This window comes from Anopheles moucheti, chromosome 2 (assembly GCF_943734755.1).
Source record: "Anopheles moucheti chromosome 2, idAnoMoucSN_F20_07, whole genome shotgun sequence".
NCBI classification, from domain to species: domain Eukaryota; kingdom Metazoa; phylum Arthropoda; class Insecta; order Diptera; family Culicidae; genus Anopheles; species Anopheles moucheti.
The window spans coordinates 61,902,963-61,927,614 of NC_069140.1; the positions used below are offsets into that span (position 1 = coordinate 61,902,963).

The window sequence follows — 24,652 nt, forward strand, 5'->3', positions numbered from 1 at the left end:
GATTTGAGATCACCGTTTATGCGTAAAGTTCAGGTGGTAAATTAACATACCCCAACTACAAAATCTATTTAATGTAAGGGTTAAGATGCACTACTAGTTTTCCTATATTTTGCTTTTACTACAATAAATTATGCAATTCTATATTTGTCTGTTGCTAGAACACGTTTTATTCAATCCGATAAAATAATAAGCGTTAAGAATATGGGTCAAACATTCTTAAACAGCTTAGGTTTGATGCGCACGCGCAAACCCAATTCGATGGACCATGTCCATGTGGATGATGTTGCATCATTAGCAGCAACGATAGATTCTTTCGAAGACCAGTGCGGGTTTGCGTTGCAAGTAAACAGTTATTATATGTCTAAATTCACGTGAGAATCAATTCGGGACCAAGGTGTAATGGATACGGAAGCTGTGTGTGGCTATTGTGGCGTACAAGCTAAATTGAAGTGTGCTGGTTGCCAGCAAGTAAATTACTGCAATTCTGATCATCAGAAGAAACATTGGCGTGCCAAGCACAAACATGAATGCAACAAACCATACGAGGTGACGATTTTTTCATGTTTTCGGTTCTCATTCAATTAAGCGCCTCGTTTCGGCATTCGGGTTTTTCATAGATTAACGTTTTCCTAATGCTAAGCACAGAAATGACTATCATGTGGGCTAGTTTGGTAGATTTTACACATAACCATACTATTTTTATTATTCCCCGTCTCTGCGGGGTTCTAAAAAAATAAATTTAAAAATAGAAAACCAGTCGAAGAAAGTTTATCCGTATCGGCGTGAGAAATATCCTAGCTCTAAGGGGGTTGTAACTATGTAGCTTTCGAGTTTTACGCTATAGATCTTTGATAAAATATTTGATAAGATCAGACGCAACTTTGGAGTGTTATGGCTGTAAAGCTACAATGAAATGTATTTTAATTTCGAAATATTTTTAATTCCTTTTCTATTTCATTAACAGCTAACGAGGAATGATGACATTGGCCGGCACATTGTAGCAACAAAGTCGATTCAAAAGGACACCGTGCTCTTTTTGGAAAAACCGTTGGTCATAGGTCCAAAATGGAATCTGGACGAATACGAGCAACGATCCACTATCGTACCGTGCGTTGGATGTTTTGCTGACTGTACTTTGGGACAATTTTACTGTGAACTTTGTCGATGGCCAGCGTGTAAACCAAACTGCCCTGGATTGATTAACACAAACTTGCATTGTCTCGAGTGTGGAATATTGCGATTTGGCCGTCCCCCGAAACCAGGTGACGATCCGGAAACGTTCTTTGACTATTATCGATACGATGCAATCTTGGTGTTGAAATGTTTGGCGATACAAATTTGCAATCCGAGTTTATTCGGGCAAATCACCAACCTCGACAGCCATTATGAAGCACGCAAAAACACCCCTCATTACGCTGATGCGGACGAACGTATCGTATCCTATTTGTTCCGTAACTTTCTGGATCCGCTACAAACGCTAGAACGTAAAGAGGGTAAAGTTGTGCTGAAGGTATGCGATCGGAAAACGTTGCACATGATCAGCGGAATACTGGAGGTAAACGCAATGGTTATTCCATTGTCGAATGGTAGAGAAATTTGTGGCCTTTACCCAATGGGTTGCATGCTAGAGCACAACTGCATGCCAAACTCATTCTACACTTTTGACTGCTCGAAAGGAATGCAGCTCACGTTCAAATCTGGCCGGGACATCCGGAAAGGTACGTAATTCGCCACCTCAACACCAATGAAAGATATACCATATTTACTAAAATAAAACTTTTGCCATATCGTGCAGGGGAACATCTATCGACCACCTACACACATTCGTTGTGGGGAACGCAGCTCCGCCGGGACCATCTGAGGACGAACAAATACTTTGCCTGCAAATGTGACCGATGCACAGACCCAACTGAGTTGGGCACTTTTTTGAGTGCGCTGCGCTGTATGGGTATAGAAAATGAGCCTTGCGGAGGCTTCCAGCTACCGATTCATCCGCTTAGCGAGACTAGTGATTGGAAGTGTAACCAATGTCCGATACAAGTATCAAACGATCAGGTCAACTTTCTAATGTCCAAAATTGGGGAAGAGGTCGACGATGTAATGGGTCGGAAATCATCGGTAAAGGAGTTCGAGGATCTCATTCATAAGCTGAACAATTTTCTTCACCCCAATCATTTTCACCTTCAAACACTAAAACATTCGTTGATTCAGATGTACGGACATTTCCCCGGCCATCGTTTGCATGAGCTTTCCGATGCCGTACTGCATAAAAAATTGCAAATGTGCCGCGCGATGATGTCGATCATCGATGTGTTGGACCCAGAATCGTTTCGATTGACGTTATACGCTGGAGTTGTACTGCTAGAACAACAAGCAGCATTGGTGGAACTGAACAAACGACACAACCGTGCCGTAGAGTCCGTTGAAAAGTACAATCTCGATGAAGCTGCACAGTGTCTGGTACGAGCTAGATCCATTTTGCTAAACGAAATGGGAACACTGCAAGGTAAGAAACTTATGGAGCAAATAGAAAGGGCATTTGAATTTATTAATGCACAAACTGGCAGCGCATAAAGATGATGTACTGTGTGCTCTTCGTTATAATGCTTTTGTTTTTTATCCAATGCTGCGAATTTTATCAATAAATTTGTTATGACCTTGAACGCTAATATTAATTAAAACATTGAAAAGCTATTTTCTTTCCACATTGAAATTTATGAAATCATGTTTCCCTTCAATGCACGCTCTAACACACAACTTGTTTTATTGATGAGAAGCATTATAGAATTATATATATAGTTTTTTGCTGGTGACACGCAGGTTCGTAAAATACAAGAAAATCGTTATGTGTTCTGCGGCCTAACGTAAATCGTCTGCGTGAAGGTGACACATTTGTAGTTTGTTGGGAATATTTACGATGACTATCTGTACAGCATTTACAAAAATTCGTCCGGTTCGCGAGGCGCATCAAGATCGCGATATTGAATAACTGGACGATAGTCGGAGCCTCCCATTCTAAAAAACAAATAATTTATGGATATTAGTCAATGGATGTTGGCTATATAAACGATTTCTTACACGGCTAACTTTAATTATTTTATTATAGAAAATTCTCTCTTCGAAGGAGACTCTTTGCCGTATTGTCGAACGACTCGCTTTAATATGCATATATTTTTTACACCACCCACCACGAATAAAAACAACTTTGAATTCTTCGCCTTACATTAGTGGCACATTTTAATCATTTTATTTGTCTTTTTCCGTTTTTTTTTGGTTAAGAATACACGAAACAACCGAAAGAATAATAAAAATATTCTAAATTTGAAAACAAGCTGCCACTCTTTGCGAATGTTTGACCATGTTACATGGGAGTTTGAAAATGTAATTTTAAGGTGCTGTCTTGTATTCTGCATGAACATTGGTACTTGAACCATACCTAGAAAAAACTATCATTGAAATTAGGCATATCTAAGTCGCTATATGCTATGATCGGTCGTCGAGGGTCCACCGCCGTGTCTCTGTGTTACAAAGCCGCAAGATCAATGTCGACCGCATGAAGCAGCACAAAAAAGGGAACAAGTTGGCCGAAGAAGGATGCAGATTTTGAGTAGATCAATCGTATCATTCACCAGATGTCATTGTTCACATCAAAAGCCAAATGGCGGAAAAGAAAAAAAGAAGAAAAACAATATACACAGTCAGTGGTGATCAGTGATAACATGTGGACAAAAATTTATGTTATGACTTGAAGCATATTTTGAATCACAGACGAACTGCTAAAAATAGCTTACTGAATTGTACAACCATTCAAAAGATATGCTGGTTTGTTTTCGTACTGCACTGTAATATTCAATAATACACATTCGACTGTATCACGTGAAGTCTCTTATTTTTTGTATTAGGAAAAAATAAATTAAAATGTAAGAAATTACCTTCCTCCTCGACCAAAGCCTGCGCGTCCTCGGGGATTTGGGGCCATCATTGGTGCTGCAGCATAAGCCGCATACATGGGCGCATAGCTGTGAGACATTCCGAATGGTTGGCTACGATAGCTGGAAACAAACGGGTGTAAATGATTAAACCGCTGCGTATAAATTTAAACGATGTGTGTTTAGCGGCGAGCACACTTACCCCGATCCAGGAACACTTGCAGGGGCGGCAGATGTTGTGCTTTCCGCTCCGGGTTTTTTCGTGTTGCCTGGGTGCTCCGGTAGCTGCGGTCGTTTTGCGTCTTTGAGATAGTTGTTGAAGTATTCTACCTCTTTACGCACTTCTTCTACCTTTTCGGCATGCTTATTGAAAATATGCTTTCGCACAAAATCGGGCCCTTTGAATTTTTTACCCGATAACGGACACAACCACTTATCCTTCGCGAGCTCTTGGGTGTTCGCCGTTATGAATTTTTCCACTTCTGCTTCGGCATCCTTCGCACCGAGCTTCTTCATTTCGGCTTCCTCTAGATCGACCATTCTGGTAAGGAAGGAAGCCATTTTGCCTTCGAATGTCCGAATGTATTCCTGAATTTCATTACATGTCACCTTGCTTTGTGACGGTGGTCCACGAGCGTGAATAATGCCACAACGGTTGGGCATTTCGTCTTCGTACGGATATTCGCAGTGATTATAAAAATCAACCGAATGGACCACACGCAAGTAAAGGATCAACCTATCAAGCACTTCAATCAGTTGAGGGTCTCGCTCAATCAACTCACCCTCCGAAATCTTTTTGCTGTCTTCCGATAAGCCGAGAAGTTCTTCCTCTTCAGCCGACGCCTCTTCGATCAAATAGTCAGTAATGTTTTGCAATACAGGATTTTTCGATTGCAATCCAAACGATTCTACCGGCGGAATGCCAGCACCATTGTTGGCTGCATTATCTCCCGCAGTGGATGCATTTTCCTTCCACAATCCCCACTTGTCGTCCAAGTTGTGAGCTATCTTGGCGCCCAATTTGATATCACTCCGGACGACCGTTTTGTGACAGGTGATCCCATTTACTGGACGTACACGTCGGCTCAAATCCTTGTTCACTATCGCGCCAAGCTCACAGTCTCTCAGACGTATGTTGTTCAAATTCCAACAGATTTCCTTGATGTTAACTTCACGCTTGAAAGTAACCCAACCCCGTCGGAACCAACGTCTTTCCAGTAGGGGATCTGCGATAGCCACACGAAGGAATCCGTTGTAACGACGACACATAGCTTCTACCTCGGCCTTTGTGATGGATGGTGCTAAATTTCTCAGGAAAATTGAACTCGTACGATGCAGGGCTCGTGATTCACCAACGGCAGGAGTTTCTTTAACCAGATCGATAGTTTCAGCTTTCTGCTGATTGTCTGCCTCGTTGTCCTTCGCCAAAGTTTCATCGTCGGGTTTCTTTTCCTCACCAGTAGCATCAGCCACTTCCTGATCTTTGGAAGTTTCCTCCGATTCGGAACACTCTTTACCCTTGCTGGACCCATCCTCGTTATCCGCCTCCATGTTTACATCTTCGCTAGAGCGTTCAGACTTTTCTCCGTCTGCTTCCTTACTTTCACCGGCAGCATCATCGTGCTCCGTTAAATGTGAGGTTTTTACTGCTTCCTGCAGTTTCGAATTTTCATCATTATCATTGTCTTCCTTCGCAAGATGTTCATCCTTTTCTTCTTCCGAATCACTGGATGACGAGGAAGATGTGGAAGATGAACTTGAACCAGAATCAGAGCGACTCCGCTTCTTTCTATTGTCTTCAGATTCATTTTTGTGATGTAATTCTTCATTTTCTCCATCATCTTCTCGTTCCGTTGCCTTATGCTCGTTTGAACTTTCCTTGCCACGCTTCTCATCATCATCAGCGTCATCTGCGAAAGCAGATCGATCCTCGTTGTTGTTAGATTTGCCATTCCTTGTCATTTCTTCGTTAACGTGCTCTTCAGTGCCACCGTCTTGTTTCGTAGCATCGTCCTCCTTCTTAACGACTACATCTTTTATCGATAAATCAACCTTCGTTTCAGGTTTTGCTTTATCAGTGTTTTGTAAACCAACTAATTTGGTTGTCGGCTCAACGGCCAGTGGCTTTTCGTCCAGTATTTGTAAGTCCTCCTCTGTTCCGCCTTCTAGTTTGATGACAACCGTATCCAGCAGGCGGAGCAATGCATCGCTATTGGAAGCATCAACGGACACTTTCGCAACATCTTTCGAGTTTAATAGATCCAAAAAAACTTCACACCGATGCTGCAAAAAAAAAACAAATATGTTTAGCATCAAGTAATATGCACGGTACTATACTTTCCACCATGTGTGTGACCTACCTTCAGAAAAGATAGCTGTTCTTCCTTTCGTTTTTGCGATTCTTCGGGATGATATTTGATTTTGAACCTGTAAATTGTGTTAAATAGATATAAAGAACAACATTAATAAACCATCGAATCAAAACATCTTCAACAAAATAAACTTTAATATATCGCCTGAAGAATAATCATTCTACCAATAATAAGGAATCATATTTCACTCGTTATCTGAGCCATAGTAGAAGGTCCCAATATGCTTAACCATCGCAGTCGGTATCTAACAATTAACGACTATTTCTATTATGGTGCTATCATAGCCATACTATTGCTTAAATGGGGGTTTTGATTTGATTACTATATTATTATTATTCAGTTATCTACAATGTGCAAAAAATTATTATTCCTCTGAGTTTAGCTTGTACAACAGAATATAGTAATTTTATGAAACAAAACACCATCATTCACAATAAGCATATTTTCCCTACGTTTTCCTTTCGTAGGTATGGCGTTGCAGCATTCATGGCTGGGATGAGTAATAGTTCATGAAGTTTGTTTTGTTTTGTACACATAATGTTAAAATAGTAAATACCTCTTCATTCGAATTTGGTTTGCTTAATTCATTTGTGTGCTGTTATCCACGGAGCGGTAGTAGTATTGAACGCGTAGCTTTTATATGGCATATCGAACAGCGAGACAACCGTATTCCATTGGCGCAATTATCGCTTTTATATTGAGCATGGTATGTAATACGCGGAGGTATAAGGTAAGGAAGTGAAGAAAAAGAAACACTGGCATTGCTCGCCCGTGTTAAAACGTATGTACCTAATCTTAAACTCCTAACGAAGGCCATACTTTGACGAGTTTAAAAAATTCGCGGCGGCAGACAAACGTAACCTATTCGCTATTCTGTAAACTAGCATCGATTCGTACGTGCGATCTGGGTTGACAGATGGAGCTTACGAGAGGGACGCGGTCTGTAGTAAGTTGCAGCACAAGCCAACTATTGTACAGTTTTTTACAACTACTTTTCAGCTTGGTATTGCCAATAATGCACACCAAATGCATTGCCAAAAATGCAAATTGGATGGTGCTATAGTGCCTCATTCAAGCAATACAGAAAGTGTTGCAGAAAACTATCAGTTGGATGCCAACTGCCCATACTACTGACGGCAAACCATCAACGCTGTTAGGGAGAAAATATGATTAGAAATGTTTATCGTAAGAAAACGAACGTTGAACACAATGGTTACAAATTTGTGCAAGCATTGATCTCAAAACTAACGCAATTGTCGTCATGGTTGATCGTTTGGAGTATGCAATTGATTTCATACGCAAGAAATCAATTCATATATACTACCAATCGATCGATCATGAGACAGAAGCAAATGTGTCATACCATTCTTCGTCCTTGTGCGCCACGAAAAACTCATTCATCTGTTGACGCCTAAATTCGAGCTTGTATTCGTTATACTTTGTAATTGCATCGGAATCAGATATGGAATCATCCTGCGTGGCAAGAAATTGTTTCAACGTCATCATGCAAGGTTGTGTTTGCATATCTCCCGTCGCTGCTGGTTCTCTATAGTAGGATAAAATAAAGGAAACACCAGGTAGCATCATCTCATATAAACATATAACACTCGTTGTTGTTTGTTGTTTTTATAGAGGCTTTGAGCTTGGGAGCTACATTCGCCTCTAAACATATAACACTTCAATAATTACCTTTGATGGGATGCTGCTTGATGACCATAAGGTCCAACTGCTGGATGCATTCCGAAATGGTCATGTGAATACCCATACATTCCATAACCATCGTGAGCTGGAAAACAGACATAATGTTTGCGGAATGGTGTGAATTAAGCTCAATCCTTTTCGTAATCTTTTCGTTCATGCGTATAATGAATGACATCATGAACGATAATAACCTTTTATCAGAATGTATGCTATCTATTATCTAACGATGGCCATCTCTTTCAACTATCAAAACATATATTAAGCTTCAAAATTGAACCATAATATGACGCAGGAAGCGCCAGGGTTTCGAACAATATTATATTGTACTACTTTCCAACAACTAAATAAGCTAAACCTACCTCCAAATCTATGTCGACCTTCATCACCCCAAGCATCACCACGCATACGTTTAACCGTAGGTCCTTCTCGAGCGGGTGAATAGCCACGATCTCGGGGTGGTGGTCTATAGTCCCGGTAATCCTGCCGAGGGCGCACTCTACAAGAAGCATTTTCGGTAACAGTGGTGTCGATAACCAACGTAAAATATTACATTACCGATCGGGCCAATCATCTCTGCCGCGTGAACGATCTGGTCTGTCGGTTCCACGTCCGTAGCTATCTCCTCCACCTCCAGCACTGCGCTCTCCACGGAACTTATCACGACGTTTCCGGTCATATTCATCATCTGAGTCACCCATTTTGTTTATTTGATTGAGAGTTTACGCGGAATGTGCTGTTTGTTCAAATGAATCGGGTGAAAATGCTGCAAAGAGAGAATGGAAGTTTCAAGAACATGACATATATACATAACCTCAAAATGAGGAGCTTCAACCCATTTACTGTTTATATGAATGGAAAATCATTTACAATTCTATATTATATCTAAGTCTCACACACGTAAGTTAAGTAGCTTTAAAAACAAACGTAAACATCTCGCAAGCCATGCTTAAATACGTCGCTTTTCTTCGGTCGCTTTAATCCGAAAGTATGTCAAACGCCAGCGTCCCTAAATATGGCCATCATTTCTGTTGTTTAGTTAAGCAAAGAATACAGGATGGAAAACGTGTTGCATTCGCATTTTAAGCACTACTTTATAGTTATTGATGTGATGAATTCACTTACAACTGTGTTGTGTAGGGATTTGCACGAGAAATATTTTCCGAATATTCCGAGCCAAAACTCACCGGCGTCACCAAAGTGTGTACAGAGGAGCAGATCTCGTAGATTTTTGCAGCGCTATACCCACACAACAAAAATTACATTCAAGGTGTACAGAGAAAGGTATGCGGGTGCATTTAAACAATTCTGTCAAAGATGTCTGAATTGTGGTATAAAATAAGCAGTTGTACGATATTCTATTTATTCAAAGGCAATTTTCCACAAAAAAAATGTCGCTATAGCAATGAATGTTTCTAATTTGTGAAAGCCAAATTATGGCAGCCAAACGGAACATATCATATCATAACATAATTGAATGCGTCCAGTAATTCGTTTATCCGTCCGTCGCCTATCGACTCTTTGATGGTCAGGGTTTGATAGACTCCGTAGGGCAAAACTACTGCACGTGACTTTTCTAATCCACGGACCACATGAGATGTCAGGTGCTTAGCCTAGACGCTTAGTCATACGGAAAATCCTAGCTTTTGATGTTTTATTACCAGAATTGGATGATACGCTTAATCGAAGGACACCTTTATGACTGTGTACAAAGTTAGCTTACATTAGCTGGAAATGTAAAAAAGAAAGAATTAACGACAAGAATTGATCCGATCTCACCTCAGAGGCTGTAGTATACTGATTATTAGTATGGTCTGTCGTATTCTTTTCAACATAGTATTCTACTCTATTCTGAAAGCAATGATATTACTTTAGTGATATTGGAGTGACCGTAAGCGATAGACGGTACAACGTAATTAAACTTCACATTAAAACAAACGTTATCTCTTTGCTGCTTAAGCGCGACCCTCTACGCATCCTGATGGGAAACGAGATAATGATGTTCCGCGATATAACGATCGCGATAGTCCTGCTCTCTCATCCCTGGACACTCGTGCTCCTGAACAGGCAAGAAACTTCTTGTGGAGAGCGCACGTGAGTGTCCGGCTGTATACGCACCCAACACAAACTGTAGAAATGCCTTAGAGAACATGCCGAAAGCAATAAAAATATGATATCAATCACTTGATAATCACATCTTTTACTTGCTCGGCATAGATTTATGTCTAAGTAAATATATCTTTTTATTGGTACAACAACCTCAACAGGTCTAAGCGTCTTGCGTGTGAGGAATTAGTCCGAAAGGGATTTTGGACTGGTTCTGTCGGGTGGAGACCAATACAGGAACGGGCCGCCGAAATGTAAAATGTAAACACAATGTCTTTATATATATGACCTGTATATATAGATTTATAAGGGCTCATTCAATTATTACGTAACGCTGATAGGGGGGGGAGGGGGTCAGTACCAGCGTTACGATTTGTGACATAGGGGGGAGGGGGGGTTTAACTTTTTGTTACGTAACATACAATAAGATTATACTTAGATTCCCGCTTCACAGTGTATATATGAAAAATTAACTTATTTAAGGGATTTTTATACAAATTCTATGTTACCTATCGACTTGTTGATTATTTAAAGGTCAAGTTTCTTGGTATCTTTTGATACCCACTCATTGATAACTTCTGGTGTCCACTCAGATGGTGATTTTGGATTCCTTTGTGTAGTAGTGGATCTAGTTTGCATCCATTGTTACCTAACAAGCATCGCCGACTCTCAAAATTTACATTAAGCTTGAAGCTTGAAGAACTCCTAATAGTCTCAGAATGATGCATCCAAGTTATCCACTATCTTAAAAAACTTCATGCAATCATACATCAATGATTACTCATTTAGTTCAGTTCATTATTCCATATCATTTAGTGCTCGTAAGCTCATTCACGTTAGAATGATCAACTTTCAACACTAGAACGATCAACACAATTAGAACGTGTGGCATCATGATCGGTGTGGTTGCCGTGTTTGAAGTCGGCATACCAGCTGAAATAGTTGATTTTTTTTTTTGTTTCGTTAGAACGGCCTGGCCGTATCGACTTATTTTACCACGTAACCGGATAGTCAGTCCTTGCTACGGTAGGATTGGTCCGGATGGGAATCTGGTCCGGTACGTTCGTGTGAAGACCGGCTCTGCTACCATCATGCCACCGAGCCGCCCCAAATAGTTGAATGGTGCAGAATTTGAAAAAGCTTATTGATTCAATTTAACCGTTTTTTTCCTAACCAAATGCCAACCACCATAACCTAATGCCTAATCAAATAACACTTATTAACATTCTAAATTTCTGATGGTCTATTGGGTGTTAAGCTAGAGCTATATAATTTATCATCACCAAGTTAGTATGTAATGTAAACTCTCAAACAAGCTGCTTGAGCTTTTTTCAGTGGACGATTAGCGAATGAATAATGGTCCTACGTTTGGGATCTGAGATGATTGAGGACTTGTATACGAATCGTCTTCCGGAAATTGTTATCTTTATCCAGAACCTATCCAACCTTGTTTAAGTTAACTTGGTACATGCCAATGATACAAATTATAATGAGGAAAGGTACGGACAGCCTGAAAACAAACATTGTTAAAGAAATATCGTATGCAGAATCGTAACTGTATAGATTAAAAAATGTTCTAAAACAATTTCAAATTATTAGCAACGATTAAGCAAGTCAGCCTGGCGCGAGTAGTAAATTGAATAGGCTGTTTGTTCGTTTCGTTTTGCATTTGTCGAAATACGTTGGAATTACTTAGATAACTTAAGAAAATTTCATATTTTTTAAACAAGGGAGGGGGGGGGGGGGGTCATCCAAATGTTACGTAATTACCGGAGGGGGGTTGCGTCTAGTGTTACGTTTTGTTACAATAGGGGGGGAGGGGGTCGAAAATTGACAATTTTTGCGTTACGTAATAATTGAATGAGCCCTAAAGTACATCTTAATAACCGGCGCAAAACAATTGAAAAAAGAAAAACAAGTAAAAGAAGGTTGAACTTGAAATTGTAACCTGATGATGTACTTCTTAAAGCAAACAGGAATTTATCCTGGTTTTATCCTACGTGTTACTTTTGATTTTAGAGATCGATCCTCCTTACGGCCTGCTTACGGATGTTTTAGCTTGGTACGCTTTATTCTCGAATATGCTAACGCTGTTTCAAGCCTTTTAACTTTGAAGGATGCTTTGGATAGAGAATCGAGGTCTTGCTCACGAATTATTTTGCGACGGTATTACGGACTCCAAGTTCCGCCGGCGCATGAAACGCATGGTCAACTTTTAGGCATCGAAACCTTAAGCCAAAGACGTCATGTAGTACAAGCATTTGTTGTGGGGGAATTGCGTACTGGTTCTACGGATGCTCCTGATCTGCTCTGCTCAATTTGTTTATATGTTCACTCCCGTTTACTCCGTCGTCGTGAATCGTTGGCTGTTCAAACTCGACCCACCGTGTATTATTTTAATAATTCTCTCCTCATGTGTTTCAGATGATTTAAACATTTTTCTGATGCGTTTGATTACAACATTTCCTCGACTTCTTTTCGTTTGCGAGCTCGTTCTTAAATTTAATGTCTGACTTCCTTTTTGCTATTCCTTTCACCGTTTTTTATTTTGTGTTAGTCTTCTTCTTAATTTATTCACTTTGTTCTACTGCCATTGTTGTTGTATTAAGTTATTTTCCATTATTCAGTCTTAATGGCAAATTAATGTACGAAAAAGAATAATAATAATAATAATAAATAATAACAATAATAAAAATAATAATAATAATAATAATAATAATAATAATAATAATAATAATAATAATAATAATAATAATAATGAAACAAGCAAACAATCGGTTAAATATCAGTTTGTTAAATTGACAGTTGTAAATGCAAACTATTCAATGTTAGAATTATTGAGGAATTTATTAACCCAAAATTTTCGAGCAAGATGAAGCTATAGATCTTCCAGTCATCGAGCTAAAGCAAGAACCAATAATAACCAACATCACCTGCGCAATCGATCAAATGTTGAATGTGTGATCAATAATCCGAATGGCTTCTGACTTCCTTCACTATTTATCGCGCTCGTTGTAGAAGGCCACAGTGGCGGAAGTTAAATGAATGTTCGTAGAAGATAACATACTCTCTTGTTTTGTTCAGGATCGTTATGAAAAGAGATCCGTTAGTGAATCATTTGCTAATGTGTGCTACTCATTAGTTTTCTAACAGCGAGGAGCATGTCAATAATATTCCCGGTAAATCATTACTTTAGTGGTGCTGCTATCAGCAGTTGACAGAAGAATCAAAATTAAGTATCCGTTCCAACTGTACCGTCAACAGGTAGTCAAATGATTTAGATGCATCGGCTGAATTTAATTATACACGATGGTATTTAATATTGTGCGATTAGAATCTTCCATACACGAATGAGCAATATGGTGATGATCACATAGCCTAGCTTCAGACACATAAGGCATGGTTAGAACGATAGAATGTTTCAGTCACGTAGTAATTGGTATTGTGCGCTTAATAAAAAATCACTTTAACGTTAATTTCTTTTCTCAAATGGTATAATTATGAACGAAAATAAATTCAGGATGAATACAAACTTTAAAGCAACTGGTTGTTTAATCAATTTTATTACATGCTATTTTTAACATTATATCAAATTGATATTGATGCTCGTACTGTTATGGAAATGACACCGCGTTTTCAATATAAAATGTAGATTAATTTTGTGTCAAGTGTCGCAACAAAATTTTATTCATGGATTAGTGGTTTGGCAATAATTGTGAAACTTACAATATTTATATTTCATTCGCTCCTTACCAAACCATGCTGGATTCAACAAAGCCGATCATCGTAGTGCTTGAAGAAAACACGTTAGAAAAGAAAACTCATTAGAATGTAACATCCATACCGTTTCTTATTCAATGCATGGAAAATTGATACGCTTCTTTTTATTCTTCCGGTACAGCCGTACGACACGCATACGCAGTATCTATCAATAACTTAAGGTCCGGTAAATTCTTAACAAAGCAAAATCTGGAAAAGAAAACGTCAACCTATAACCCCCACCAGAAGAAAAGCAAGCTGAACGTAACCCATCTGTGAGTTGCGAAGATCAACTTCGCGATCGCGTTGGTTCGAGCAGCAGCGAGCGACGCGCGCAGATTGAGAAGTAGCGAATCTTGTTTATATTGTATAACCTGCTCGGCCGTGTTTGTTAGTTAAGGTTTGCGACTCGTTTCGTTAGGACGCGCTGTACGCGAGTGATCTCGAGAACGGAAATAGTTAGAGCGTGATTAATTAGAAACTTGGGTTCACTGTAAAGCAGCGAAATAGTGATTAGTGTTGGACTGTAAACAAAAATAGTGCAGAAAAAAAAACAAAAGACATAGAACCAGTTCAACGATCCACCGAAGGGATCACAAAATGTGTGCGTCAAGGTCGAGCTTTCGAAGATTCCAATTTTGGAGTGTAATGCTGCTACTGCACGTATCTGTCGCCCAACAATATACCGGTGTCAAATGTAAAGTGTTGTTTCGTTCATCTTCTACGTCGTATTTAGTCGTTTTGCTCTCAGTTATTATGATTATAAGGCGTTACAAATTTCTCATTTGTCAACACACTGTCTGGTGTAGTAAGCACACTTGAGTGTGTAATACAACGCTTTCGAATTACACTCTAACTAACAGAAAGCAAATAGTTGGAACTGTATATGAAAAGAAGAACTACCTCGTAACTATCACTATCTTGAACATTAACGATGCGTTACATCAAGGTCATATCGGTCTCCCCTCTTATGAAAAAAAAAAAAAACATTGGCACTGCTGTTACGCTGAGTTTTAAACTGCAACTCATTAGGGCGGCCAATGGAAGAGTTCTCCATTAGGACGCATTCCAATTGAGTTCGTCGCTTGCCCGGTCATTCAGCTTTTGTGTCCCGAATGTTCGAAGTTCACCTGGGTAAAACCAGCATTCGTTTTTTATGTGGTGAATGAGATGCTCCGCATCTGCATGTGGCTGGTTGGATGCGTCACACAGATGACTATTTGGTAGCGCACATTTTCGATGCTATCATGTTCGATGCAAGGACGACAAGTTTATCTGTGAACCGGTTAGTTTGGAAGTACGAACGAACATGACACAAAAGCATATCTCAGAATGGTTCGAGTTCACCAAAATGGTAGTGCTCATTTAGCTCGCTGAGAAGAAAACAAAAAAGATGTAAAAATGGCAAACAGAAAATCCTGTGATTCACTCAGGCAATGTGGGATGCGATGTGGTAAACATGTGATCCCCGTCGCTTGGTTCGGTCATTGTGTGCTGTATAGTGAATATAAAATTCTTCAGTCGTCGTTACGACACCTGTCAGGGTGTTTGGACTGTGGCATTCGAATTGTGTTGGAGTCCAGCAGCTTTTGCGAATTATTCGCGTATCGGAAACTGTGTCATGACTTAATGCGATCAACCAGAAACAGCTAACAAGCAGGATGTAGGTACACAAATAAAATGTTAAAGTTCGTCCTGTTTGTCTCGGTGGAACATAATTTTGTGAAAATTTTTATTTTTCAATAGCAAGTATTTCATGAAAAGCAGATCAAATTTTGTGTTCATTTCCAAACTATTACAAATTACGAGCGAACTGGGTTGCCAAACATCCTCCTGTGGAAAGTAATAAATCGTCGATATAGGAACTCGAATTGTCTTTGTTTCGATGGAATCTATCAATATACCGCTCACACTAATAAACACGATGATGAATGAAAGGGTAAATGCTACGGAACTGTGATAAGATAATGCCTCTGCGGGACAACACATCAATACTATCCCAAAACGTTTTACCTGCTTGTCCTATTACTTATCGTCTGCTTCGAGCTGACTGTTGAAGTGTTCGATGTGGGTGAGAATATGGTATAAAAACATTGCCATAAATTAAAGAACAAAACGAAGCGAACAAAATGATGCAGATCACGCGACGCGTTAGGCAACGGGGCTACTATTGCAGGTTAAGGTACGGCTGCTGACCAAAAATCAAGTACCCTGTTGATAAGATAAAGTGGAGAGCGATGGGCTTGTTTTCTGCGTTGGTATGGAATGTGGGGTAAGGTGACACCTTTGCTCATCCGGCATCTTCAATGAGTCAATACGTCACGGAATTTATGAGATAGAGTGGACTCAACCGATGTGAATACAGTACATATGTTGCTTTTGTCAAGTGGGTAATAGCAGTAAACAGTAAGTTAGGGTTTCTACACGAGCGATTGTTAAAGAGTGGCTATTTGAAAAAAAATCTATCTTAGTATTCTTTTACAGGAGGGCTGTCTGCAGTGGGAAATTATATTTTACAACAAAAAAAAACACCATGTGCATATATTTGCCTTTTTACTGGTATTGCATGTTTTAAAGATATTTGATTGGCGGTTGACTGCTTTCAGCTTTAATAGTTTTCAGATTCGGGATTCGGTGCGGATTTGTACAACAATAAAAGAAAAACAATGTACCATTTGTTGTAATGAATTTGTATTGCTGCACCGCACATTCTCAAGTTAGCAACAATTGAAAAGTTTTAAAATGGAAAATACTATGAAGAGGTGATTTTAGTAGCGTTACTGCCAGTGTGGCCTTTATTTCAGCGAGGCGGGACTCCCAAGAGTCAATTGTCTCAAGAGTCCATTATCATACTACTTGAAACCATCGTTCATAAATTCTGCATGAGCGGAATCTGCCCTTGACATCATACGTATCAATCCGAGCAGTGGGTGGCTCTTGATAGCTGGTGCATAAAAGATATAGCGAAGGAATGGTTTAATAAGTATGTTTTATCAGCTCGTAAAGCTCTTATCAGTCGTCGAAGATTATGGTTCTACGGTCTGGTCGCGGGATTACTGCTTTTAACTGAACAGCGTACCCATCAGTAGTGTTCAGTCTGCTAGTACACCTCGAATGGGTAGTATTAGAATAGTCTAAATATTAAACATCACCTGGAAGTGCCATCCCAGAGTTTCGCTGAGAAAGTTCACCTCATCTATTGTTAGAATGTGTTTGTAGAACTTGTCGGTGAAGGATTGTGAATATTTGAAAACTGTGAATTGAAGAGATGGCCGATTCAACCAAAGGTTTGTGCAAAGTGTGTTTTGATGGTTTAAAGAGTAATAACATTGTTTTCTAGCGCATGTGTTCCAGCGGCTCGGTGTTTGTTTTAGTAGGAACCAAAAATAGTAATAATTTTGTTTATATAGAACCAAACTAAGCGTACCCAGATCAGACAAATGGGGAGGGAAGTGAAACATGTTTTCCATGCTTCATTGCTTCATTTCTTTAAAGGAAAAAAATTGTGCTATCTCTACTACTCACTAACATGAAATTGTAACCTGTACAATAGATTGATAAAAGATAATTTTCGACAAGGAGTATAAACCAACACCAACTTTCATCATGTGCAGTATAACTCGTGAAACGGCGATTGCTGGAAGTTTGAAGCTATTAGTGCGGTTCTAATGAAAGTAAAGTGGAGTATAGAGGATTCGTTTCCTACAGAAATTATAAATGAACAGTTTACCAGCTATACCACGTTAGGTAGGATAACATAATCGTAGAATACGAACGATGCAGAATTAATGCATCAAGTTGCACCAATCCATATATTGGCTGCGCAGTACAGAAATACACTTCGCGTAACTGCAAAAAGAATTTTATAGTCGCAATTTTCATTGATCGAACAAGTGCACCAGACACACAGATGGGATTGTTGACCGGTCACTGAACCTTTTCTGTTCAACGATCGCAGATTGCAATGTGCGTCTTTCGACTCAATGCATCTTTTGTTGCTACGAAGAAAATCTTGCAGAACTAGTTCAGCCAGATCAAAAGCAATAATTATGTTAATTTTCACTTTATGCTTTGATTAAAGAATATGTGATGAACCGTCGTGGTTGGCAGGACTAAGGGATGTGGTAGTTACTATCTGTAATGTAGAGCATTCGAGTGCGATAGGTTTAAAACACAGGGCCACGATCGATAGAATTCATAGTCTGTTAGTTAATGAAATTGCTCCTTAAACTGTGCCAAAACTTGTTTAGAGTAGTTTTTGACTATGGCTACCTTATGTGTTGCCACTGCTACTAATAACAATCATCACTGTGTTCATTCCGATAAAGTTTTAACAGAGGATCGGGGTTGATACAAGTGGTGTTTAGGCCATCATATATCAAATTGGACAACTCGTACTACTAGCAGCGCATTATTATTATAATAAATAACTTACAGTTAGCTGAAGTGGTTACTAGTGACGATTTAGTAGGTGATTCGCTTATCATTGGGTCCGTGTTCACCGATAAAACCTTATCGCTGTATCTCATTTGTCTTGACCATTGTCTTTATCAAATGCGGCTTATTAAACGATAAGACCGTTTGGAATTTTTATACTACCTTTTTGTACACCCCTCGGCAAAGGTCCGTTCATTGTTTATGATGACAGTGAATTAGGTAATTGTGATCGTATTGTAAGGCTGATGATCAATCGATACACGCGTAACAACACTTCAATCGATCACTGTCAGGTGGCGAGGTTGTGACGATTCGATGATTGCCACCAATAGGGACCGAAATAAAGTTTCACGTTATACTGTACATGCGGCGCGCCGTTTTATTCGCTGTGCATACTATTTAGTTGATGAGCTTTTTATCTCCTGTACAGAAGAAACGCCAGCCGCAGTGCCAGAGGTCGGGGATGTCGAAGGTGAACCAAAGGTGATAAAATGGCGCCAAAGTTTATGCACCGCGTAAACAAGCTAACGGTTTACATATTTGTACAAACCAATTTCAGAAGCTCAAGTATCCCCGATCCATTCCATTTATCATCAGCAATGAGTTTTGCGAACGGTTCAACTACTATGGCATGCGAAGTAAGTAGTCGTGTTGAATGGGTGGTCAAACCGCCTCCACAAAGAATTCGCTGGGCTCAAAAGGAAGATCACATTTTCTCCGACAGCCGTGCTGGTACTGTACCTCACGAGAAAACTGGACTTCGACGATGATACGGCAACGGTACTGTATCATACCTTCACCACCCTGGTGTACTTTATGTGCGTGATCGGGGCTATCATTGCGGACAGTTGGTTGGGCAAATTTCGCACGATATTGTACCTGTCGATCGTGTACACGATCGGTAGCGGATGCATTACGCTGGGTGCCATACCGAGTTGGGATCTGGATGCACGTGCGATGACCATTGCCGGACTGTTGCTGATCGCTTTCGGTTCGGGTGGAATTAAACCGTGCGTTGCCGCGTTCGGTGGCGAGCAGTTTAAACTACCGGAACAGGCAAAGTATTTGGCGCTGTTCTTCTCGATGTTCTACTTTGCGGTCAATTCGGGCTCATTCGTGTCGACCATGGTCACACCGATTTTACGCGAAGATGTGAAATGCTTCGATGACGATGATTGCTTCCCATTGGCGTTCGGCGTACCTGGTGTGCTGATGGTGATTTCCATCATCATCTTCATCATTGGCAAGCCGCTGTACAAGATATCCGCACCCGCGGGCAATATGTTTGTAAAGGTTTCCAAATGTATTTGGGTTAGTATGACGAATTTTATAGTTTTTTGTTGTTGTTCCGGCTTGGTATGTGTTTTAAATGTATTTGTATTGTGTGTGTGTGTGTGTTTCTTTGTCTCGTAACGTGTTGTTCGCTGTTGATGTAGTGGTTGTTGTTGTTTGTAGAACTGATTCATGTTGATGATCGAATGCAACTCTCTCAACACGCAAACAGACTGCTATACGGACGCGATCACGTGAAAAATCTATCAACCCTCGTGAGCACTGGTTGGATTATTCAGAGAAGCGCTGGGGACGCCAGCTGGTGGACGAAACGCGCATTCTACTGAACGTCCTAAAGCTGTACATTCCTCTGCCGGTGTTTTGGGCGCTGTTCGATCAGCAGGGTTCCCGCTGGACTTTCCAAGCAACCCGAATGGATGGCGATCTAGGCTTTTGGACGATTAAACCGGATCAGATGCAGGTCATCAATCCTCTGCTTATTTTGGTGTTTATTCCGCTGTACGAGGTCGCTTTCTATCCACTGTTGAGTATGATCGGAATTCGGCGACCATTGCAGAAGCTCACACTGGGCGGTATATTTGCCGGTTTGGCATTTGTTATATCAACCATTGTCGAAATTCAACTGGAGTCTACCTACGCCATCATTCCGAAGGAAGGCGAAGCTCAGCTGCGCATATTCAACGGCATGAACTGTGACTATCGCGTCCAGTCAAACATTCCAGAGCATGAAGATTTTACGCTCAAGAGTATGAGCATGTTCGAGGAGAAGTATCTCAGCGTGAAGGGTAAAGCCACGTACACGTACACACTTTCGTCCACAAGCCCGGGGCTTAATTGTGCGATTGAATCGGAACAACAGCGTACGTTCGAAGTGGAAGAGGAAAAACAGATGTCCTACTTTATTCGCAAACAGGACTCCGGCGTTGGTCTGTTGAGATACGAAGATGACACAGAAAAATCATCCAAGGGCTATCCGATGTACCGAGTGCTCGGAAATACGGCTTCCAATCGCACCGTAGTGTTTCGAGACATTGACACATCCGATCCATTCGATAGGCACAAGAACGGTTCGTATGTGTACGATCTGGTGGAATCCTATCCTTCCGATTACGAAATCTATGTGGATGGCGAGCTAACATTGACCTACACGATGCGACTAGGTGGCGTGTATGCTTTCATTGTGAGCGATGTTGATGGAATGGTAAGTAGGCGCGGTTCCTCGATTTCAGTTCACGTACACTGACGCTTGATTGATAATTACAGACCACCGAACCCATCATCGTCACCGAACCGAACTCCGTCAATATGCTTTGGTTGATTCCTCAGTACGTGGTAATGACACTGGGTGAAGTGATGTACTCCATAACGGGGCTGGAGTTTTCGTTCACACAAGCACCGGAGAGTATGAAATCGGTACTGCAGGGATGTTGGCAACTAACGGTTGCCGTCGGTAATCTGATAGTGGTTATCGTAGCTGAAGCAAAAATTTTCGATGCACAGAAGTGGGAGTTCGTGCTGTTTGCCGGTCTAATGTTTGTCGACATGGGTTTGTTCTCTATACTGGCCTGGCGCTACAAACAGATCCCGTTGAAAACGTATGACGAAGAAGATGATCCAAATGCTACGCTGCCCATTGATCAGAAGGATCCACTCGGCCTCGACAATCCCGTATTTAAGAAATCGTCAGACGAATAGAATTACGAGCAAACGACCACTAGTGAAGTGTCCGAATGACCTAAACGTACTTTAATCAGAAACTAGAAGACAACGAAAAGTTAGAGAGACTGAGGGATGATAAGAGATGAAAGGTGTGAAAAAGAGAAAAACATAGAAAGAAAGAAGAGTAGGAAAGAGGAATGGAAAGATGGAAGACAGAACATATGTGGTGATTCAAGAGACCTAATAAATTTTCTATGAAAATTTTTATAGCAGCACATCACTATAAACTAATGGTTTCAGTAATGGAAATGGGAACTGAAATGGTTCGTACCATTATAAGAGATAAATATCCCTTTTATTTGTCTATTTCATTATTTTTTTAACAATTCTGCCAAAAATTCACCATTCTGTGCTATAATTTACTACCTATTTGCATGGGTTCATGACCGTTGTATCTTGAGCAGTACTGCATAGTGGACGTATTAAATTCTCTAATTAAGCCTATGGACCTTCATGCAAGTCACTACAGCCATGTTTGACTTGTCGTTGTCTAAAAGTAATAGAACATCTCTTCTGTGGGCCATATTTCTGACCGCTTTTGGTTCATCGGCATCTTCAAAAGCTCCTTAACATTAAATATGTGAAAACGCCATGCCTTTCTTATCCCATCAAATGTTTATTCCAACTTTTCTGATTGTTACCTACATGTATCTGGAGTTGTGTGGTTTGTAAATGTTTATGTACATATACAAATCTGAAATTGTGTGGTCGATGAATTACAAAAATATTAAACAATAAATTGTTTTTCGGAGGGAAACACCAATTTCGTATACGTACACTATATTTTTCTTTCACGCATATATTATATGTAAACAACCATACTTTTTTGCTTGTGATACGATTCCTACATTTTTGTATTTATATTGAACTAAACAGAAATAGAAAAAATGTCCGCTTTAACTACATATGCGTTGGTCTGCGTTGTGGCAATTTGTCTCACGGAAACAGGAAGACGGAATACAAAAAGAACAATGAGCACAGAATGACGAAGCAAAGTCGAAACAACGCCCACACAAATTTGACGATTAATGTAAGCTCTACAAAATTGAAACGGAATAAACGTCGGTTGCCTAAACGCGTACAGTTTGATGATGAAACGAAATAAATCTGTTACTAGCGTTGTAAAAAAATCCAAATGCAAAATGACCTTAACAATCAGTTTAGCGGTGAAAACGCCACGGATAAAGCAGGAAGATCAATTAATGTATACGTTAACTCTTTGTCCCGTTTCAGCTGTGTCTTCCTCGCCAGAAGCACATCAACAGCAAGGTAGAGAAGCGTACGATTGATCTTCAGGTGATTCGCATATTGATTTCCTTTCCTACTTACAGCTCACTCAGCTCGCTCAGTGGAAGGTGGGATTCCTGCAACGGATAGCAATATAATCAATCTCGCTATCACACCCTTCGCACGTGGCCAAGGCTTTTCGGCTGCTAAAGGACGAAATCTCGGTTTCGCGAACGACGCCTCCCTAAATGCGATTCCTTCTGGGATTAACAATGAACTCTCAAATATTGACGTTCGGGGATCAACGCCACAGCCGAATACGGAGTTACGAGACAGCTATGGAAATCCTGTGACCCCGTTTACGGATCTTGCTAAGCCCGAACTGGACTCGGTCGGGTTTCTAACGAACGTTAATCGAGAAGCAAACTTTCAGTCTTCCGGTCAAGGTAACAAAGTAGGATCGTACAACTTTAAAGTTCCAAGCTACGCGTCTGGCATAATCGAGCCAATTGGGCAACCAAACTTTGGTCTACTACCACCAAACCCTGTTCCCAGCACCGTGCAGGTGGTACCACCAAGCAGTACTACAACGGTACGGTCTCCCATTACGCAGCCACAGTTTCTGCCAAATGCTAAAATCCCAAACATCGAGGATGGCAAGATTCTGTTCGCTCAGAAACCGGTCAACGGCCTTTTGCCCCCACTGTTCCCGGATCAGTTACCACCGGTGTATGATATCAAAGTTGGTACGGAACGATCAACGTTCTTTGTTCGCGATCCGTTTGTTGATTCCGTAAAGTCAACATCACTGCAAACTTTACAACCGCCACAATCGGCACTGGTGCCAGACGGTGGAGTTGGATTTAAAACCGACGTTAATCAACAAACGCATTTCCCACAACCAAACACTCTGACGGTAAATAGGTTTGCAGGATCTGTAGCTCCTAATGCGCCAGCATTTCAAACTACTACCAAACCTGTGGTACAGAAGTACAATGGAGGGTTCGGAGGACCGGCTGGATTTCTTGGCAATCAACAGAACATTGGCACAGCTTACACATCGACTGTAAGACCGAACATCCCACAAGCGATTCCATCCACAACGCAACCGCAACCGCGCCCACAAACCATTTTTACACCTCAGAATACATTTTCAACTACGGCTAGACCCGTTGGCAAACCGACTGTTCAAAAGTATGTGGGCAGCTTTGGGGGAGCACCTGGGTTCTTAGGTAATCAAGCGAATATAGGAACCGCTTACACTAAAGCTCCACAAACGATCGCTGCTATAACGCCTACCGTAGCTCCCGTTCAGCAACCACCTTCCGTACAACATTTGGGTACCGGACATCCGGGTCCAGTTCAATCTTCTACACTTCCACAACGACCCTTGTCGCCATCCGTCCCATCAGTGTCAAATAACTACAATGGACAATTCAATGGAGCTCCCGTTAAGCAGGACACTGGTATAAAACCAGCAACTGGCTCCACATTCACACCGCCTCTACAACCAGTCAGGCCTGTTTCGGTAGCGAATTCATACAATGGTGGTAATAAGTTTTCCGGTAGCTTCGGTGGAGCCCCAGGAATTTTAGGCAATCAACAACGGCCCGGAACTCATGTCAAACCGGACGGTAGCATATTTTCATCCAGTCAGCCACAACTTCCACAGCAGCATCTGCAACCGCATCAATCCTTACCGCAACAGCTGCAACAAACAAAACCAGCGACAGATACATTCAAAGGCAGCTTTGGTGGCCCACCCGGTGTACTGCGTCCATTTGATAACACTAAGGGCTAAGGTAGGGTTGAGTTGGACGTAACAAATATGTAGCAATCCGAATGGTGTATTCTCTCGATTCATGTGGAGATGGAAAGTATTACCGATCGAATTCTTGGTTTATATGGTTCCATTATTGTATTTTTAAAGTAAAAAGCACAAAGCATATTATTCACAAAGAGTAAAACCCGGTGAGCAAAACGAGCTCGGTTCATACACTTGCGCATTTAGAAAGATCATACATAGCTTCATCCGGTTAAGATACGTGACAACGTCCATAAGAGTAGTTGTAATAAAAGTAAAAAAATATGTTTTTCCAATACTGTGTGCAT

General features: G+C 40.7%; 4 protein-coding genes across 6 annotated transcripts; 3 read left to right on the top strand and 1 right to left on the bottom strand.

Moving 5' to 3' along the window:
* Positions 1-399: 399 nt before the first annotated feature.
* LOC128296862 (SET domain-containing protein SmydA-8-like) lies at positions 400-2,574 on the top strand. The gene is made up of 3 exons (XM_053032374.1): positions 400-546; positions 965-1,718; positions 1,796-2,574. Exons 1-3 carry the CDS (start codon positions 400-402, stop codon positions 2,572-2,574), a joined length of 1,680 nt encoding a protein of 559 aa, XP_052888334.1.
* Positions 2,575-2,738: 164 nt separating this feature from the next.
* On the bottom strand, positions 2,739-9,207 carry LOC128310794 (serrate RNA effector molecule homolog). Of its 3 annotated transcripts, XM_053047513.1 has the most exons (10): positions 9,125-9,207; positions 8,558-8,765; positions 8,362-8,498; positions 7,991-8,087; positions 7,665-7,847; positions 6,290-6,356; positions 4,132-6,212; positions 3,933-4,052; positions 3,437-3,518; positions 2,739-3,015 (listed from the first exon to the last, which is right to left on the bottom strand). In XM_053047513.1, exons 2-9 carry the CDS (start codon positions 8,698-8,700, stop codon positions 3,437-3,439), a joined length of 2,910 nt encoding a protein of 969 aa, XP_052903473.1. In that variant the 5' UTR covers positions 8,701-8,765; positions 9,125-9,207; the 3' UTR covers positions 2,739-3,015. The 3 variants fall into 3 exon arrangements, with proteins under 3 accessions (XP_052903473.1, XP_052903474.1, XP_052903475.1); XM_053047514.1 differs by lacking the exon at positions 3,437-3,518; XM_053047515.1 differs by lacking the exons at positions 2,739-3,015; positions 7,665-7,847; positions 7,991-8,087; ... (1 more) ...; positions 8,558-8,765; positions 9,125-9,207 and adding an exon at positions 6,858-7,285 and having other exon boundaries at positions 3,060-3,518.
* Positions 9,208-14,320: 5,113 nt separating this feature from the next.
* Positions 14,321-24,591, top strand: LOC128307392 (uncharacterized). The gene is made up of 3 exons (XM_053045203.1): positions 14,321-14,561; positions 22,547-22,582; positions 22,645-24,591. Exons 1-3 carry the CDS (start codon positions 14,465-14,467, stop codon positions 24,339-24,341), a joined length of 1,830 nt encoding a protein of 609 aa, XP_052901163.1. The 5' UTR covers positions 14,321-14,464; the 3' UTR covers positions 24,342-24,591.
* On the top strand, positions 17,081-21,559 carry LOC128307383 (peptide transporter family 1-like). Its single transcript, XM_053045190.1, has 6 exons — positions 17,081-17,151; positions 18,732-18,784; positions 18,861-18,939; positions 19,026-19,612; positions 19,806-20,795; positions 20,858-21,559. Exons 1-6 carry the CDS (start codon positions 17,133-17,135, stop codon positions 21,287-21,289), a joined length of 2,160 nt encoding a protein of 719 aa, XP_052901150.1. The 5' UTR covers positions 17,081-17,132; the 3' UTR covers positions 21,290-21,559.
* Positions 24,592-24,652: the final 61 nt, after the last annotated feature.

What these genes read in the sequence shown, in the direction of transcription:
- LOC128307392 (XM_053045203.1), top strand. Translation starts at nt 14,465, where the DNA reads ATGTGTGCGTCAAGGTCGAGCTTTCGAAGATTCCAATTTTGGAGTGTA. An exon ending in ACAATATACCGGTGTCAAAT is followed by an intron (nt 14,562 to 22,546) that starts GTAAAGTGTTGT and finishes GTCCCGTTTCAG; the next exon opens with CTGTGTCTTCCTCGCCAGAA. An exon ending in AGAAGCACATCAACAGCAAG is followed by an intron (nt 22,583 to 22,644) that starts GTAGAGAAGCGT and finishes TCCTACTTACAG; the next exon opens with CTCACTCAGCTCGCTCAGTG.
- LOC128307383 (XM_053045190.1), top strand. An exon ending in ATGTCGAAGGTGAACCAAAG is followed by an intron (nt 18,785 to 18,860) that starts GTGATAAAATGG and finishes AACCAATTTCAG; the next exon opens with AAGCTCAAGTATCCCCGATC. An exon ending in AGGTTTCCAAATGTATTTGG is followed by an intron (nt 19,613 to 19,805) that starts GTTAGTATGACG and finishes ACACGCAAACAG; the next exon opens with ACTGCTATACGGACGCGATC.
- LOC128310794 (XM_053047513.1), bottom strand. Translation starts at nt 8,700, where the DNA reads ATGGGTGACTCAGATGATGAATATGACCGGAAACGTCGTGATAAGTTC. An exon ending in CAAGCAGCATCCCATCAAAG is followed by an intron (nt 7,848 to 7,990) that starts GTAATTATTGAA and finishes ATCCTACTATAG; the next exon opens with AGAACCAGCAGCGACGGGAG. An exon ending in GGCTTTGGTCGAGGAGGAAG is followed by an intron (nt 3,519 to 3,932) that starts GTAATTTCTTAC and finishes TTTGTAACACAG; the next exon opens with AGACACGGCGGTGGACCCTC.
- LOC128296862 (XM_053032374.1), top strand. Translation starts at nt 400, where the DNA reads ATGGATACGGAAGCTGTGTGTGGCTATTGTGGCGTACAAGCTAAATTG. An exon ending in AATGCAACAAACCATACGAG is followed by an intron (nt 547 to 964) that starts GTGACGATTTTT and finishes TTTCATTAACAG; the next exon opens with CTAACGAGGAATGATGACAT. An exon ending in TGGCCGGGACATCCGGAAAG is followed by an intron (nt 1,719 to 1,795) that starts GTACGTAATTCG and finishes CATATCGTGCAG; the next exon opens with GGGAACATCTATCGACCACC.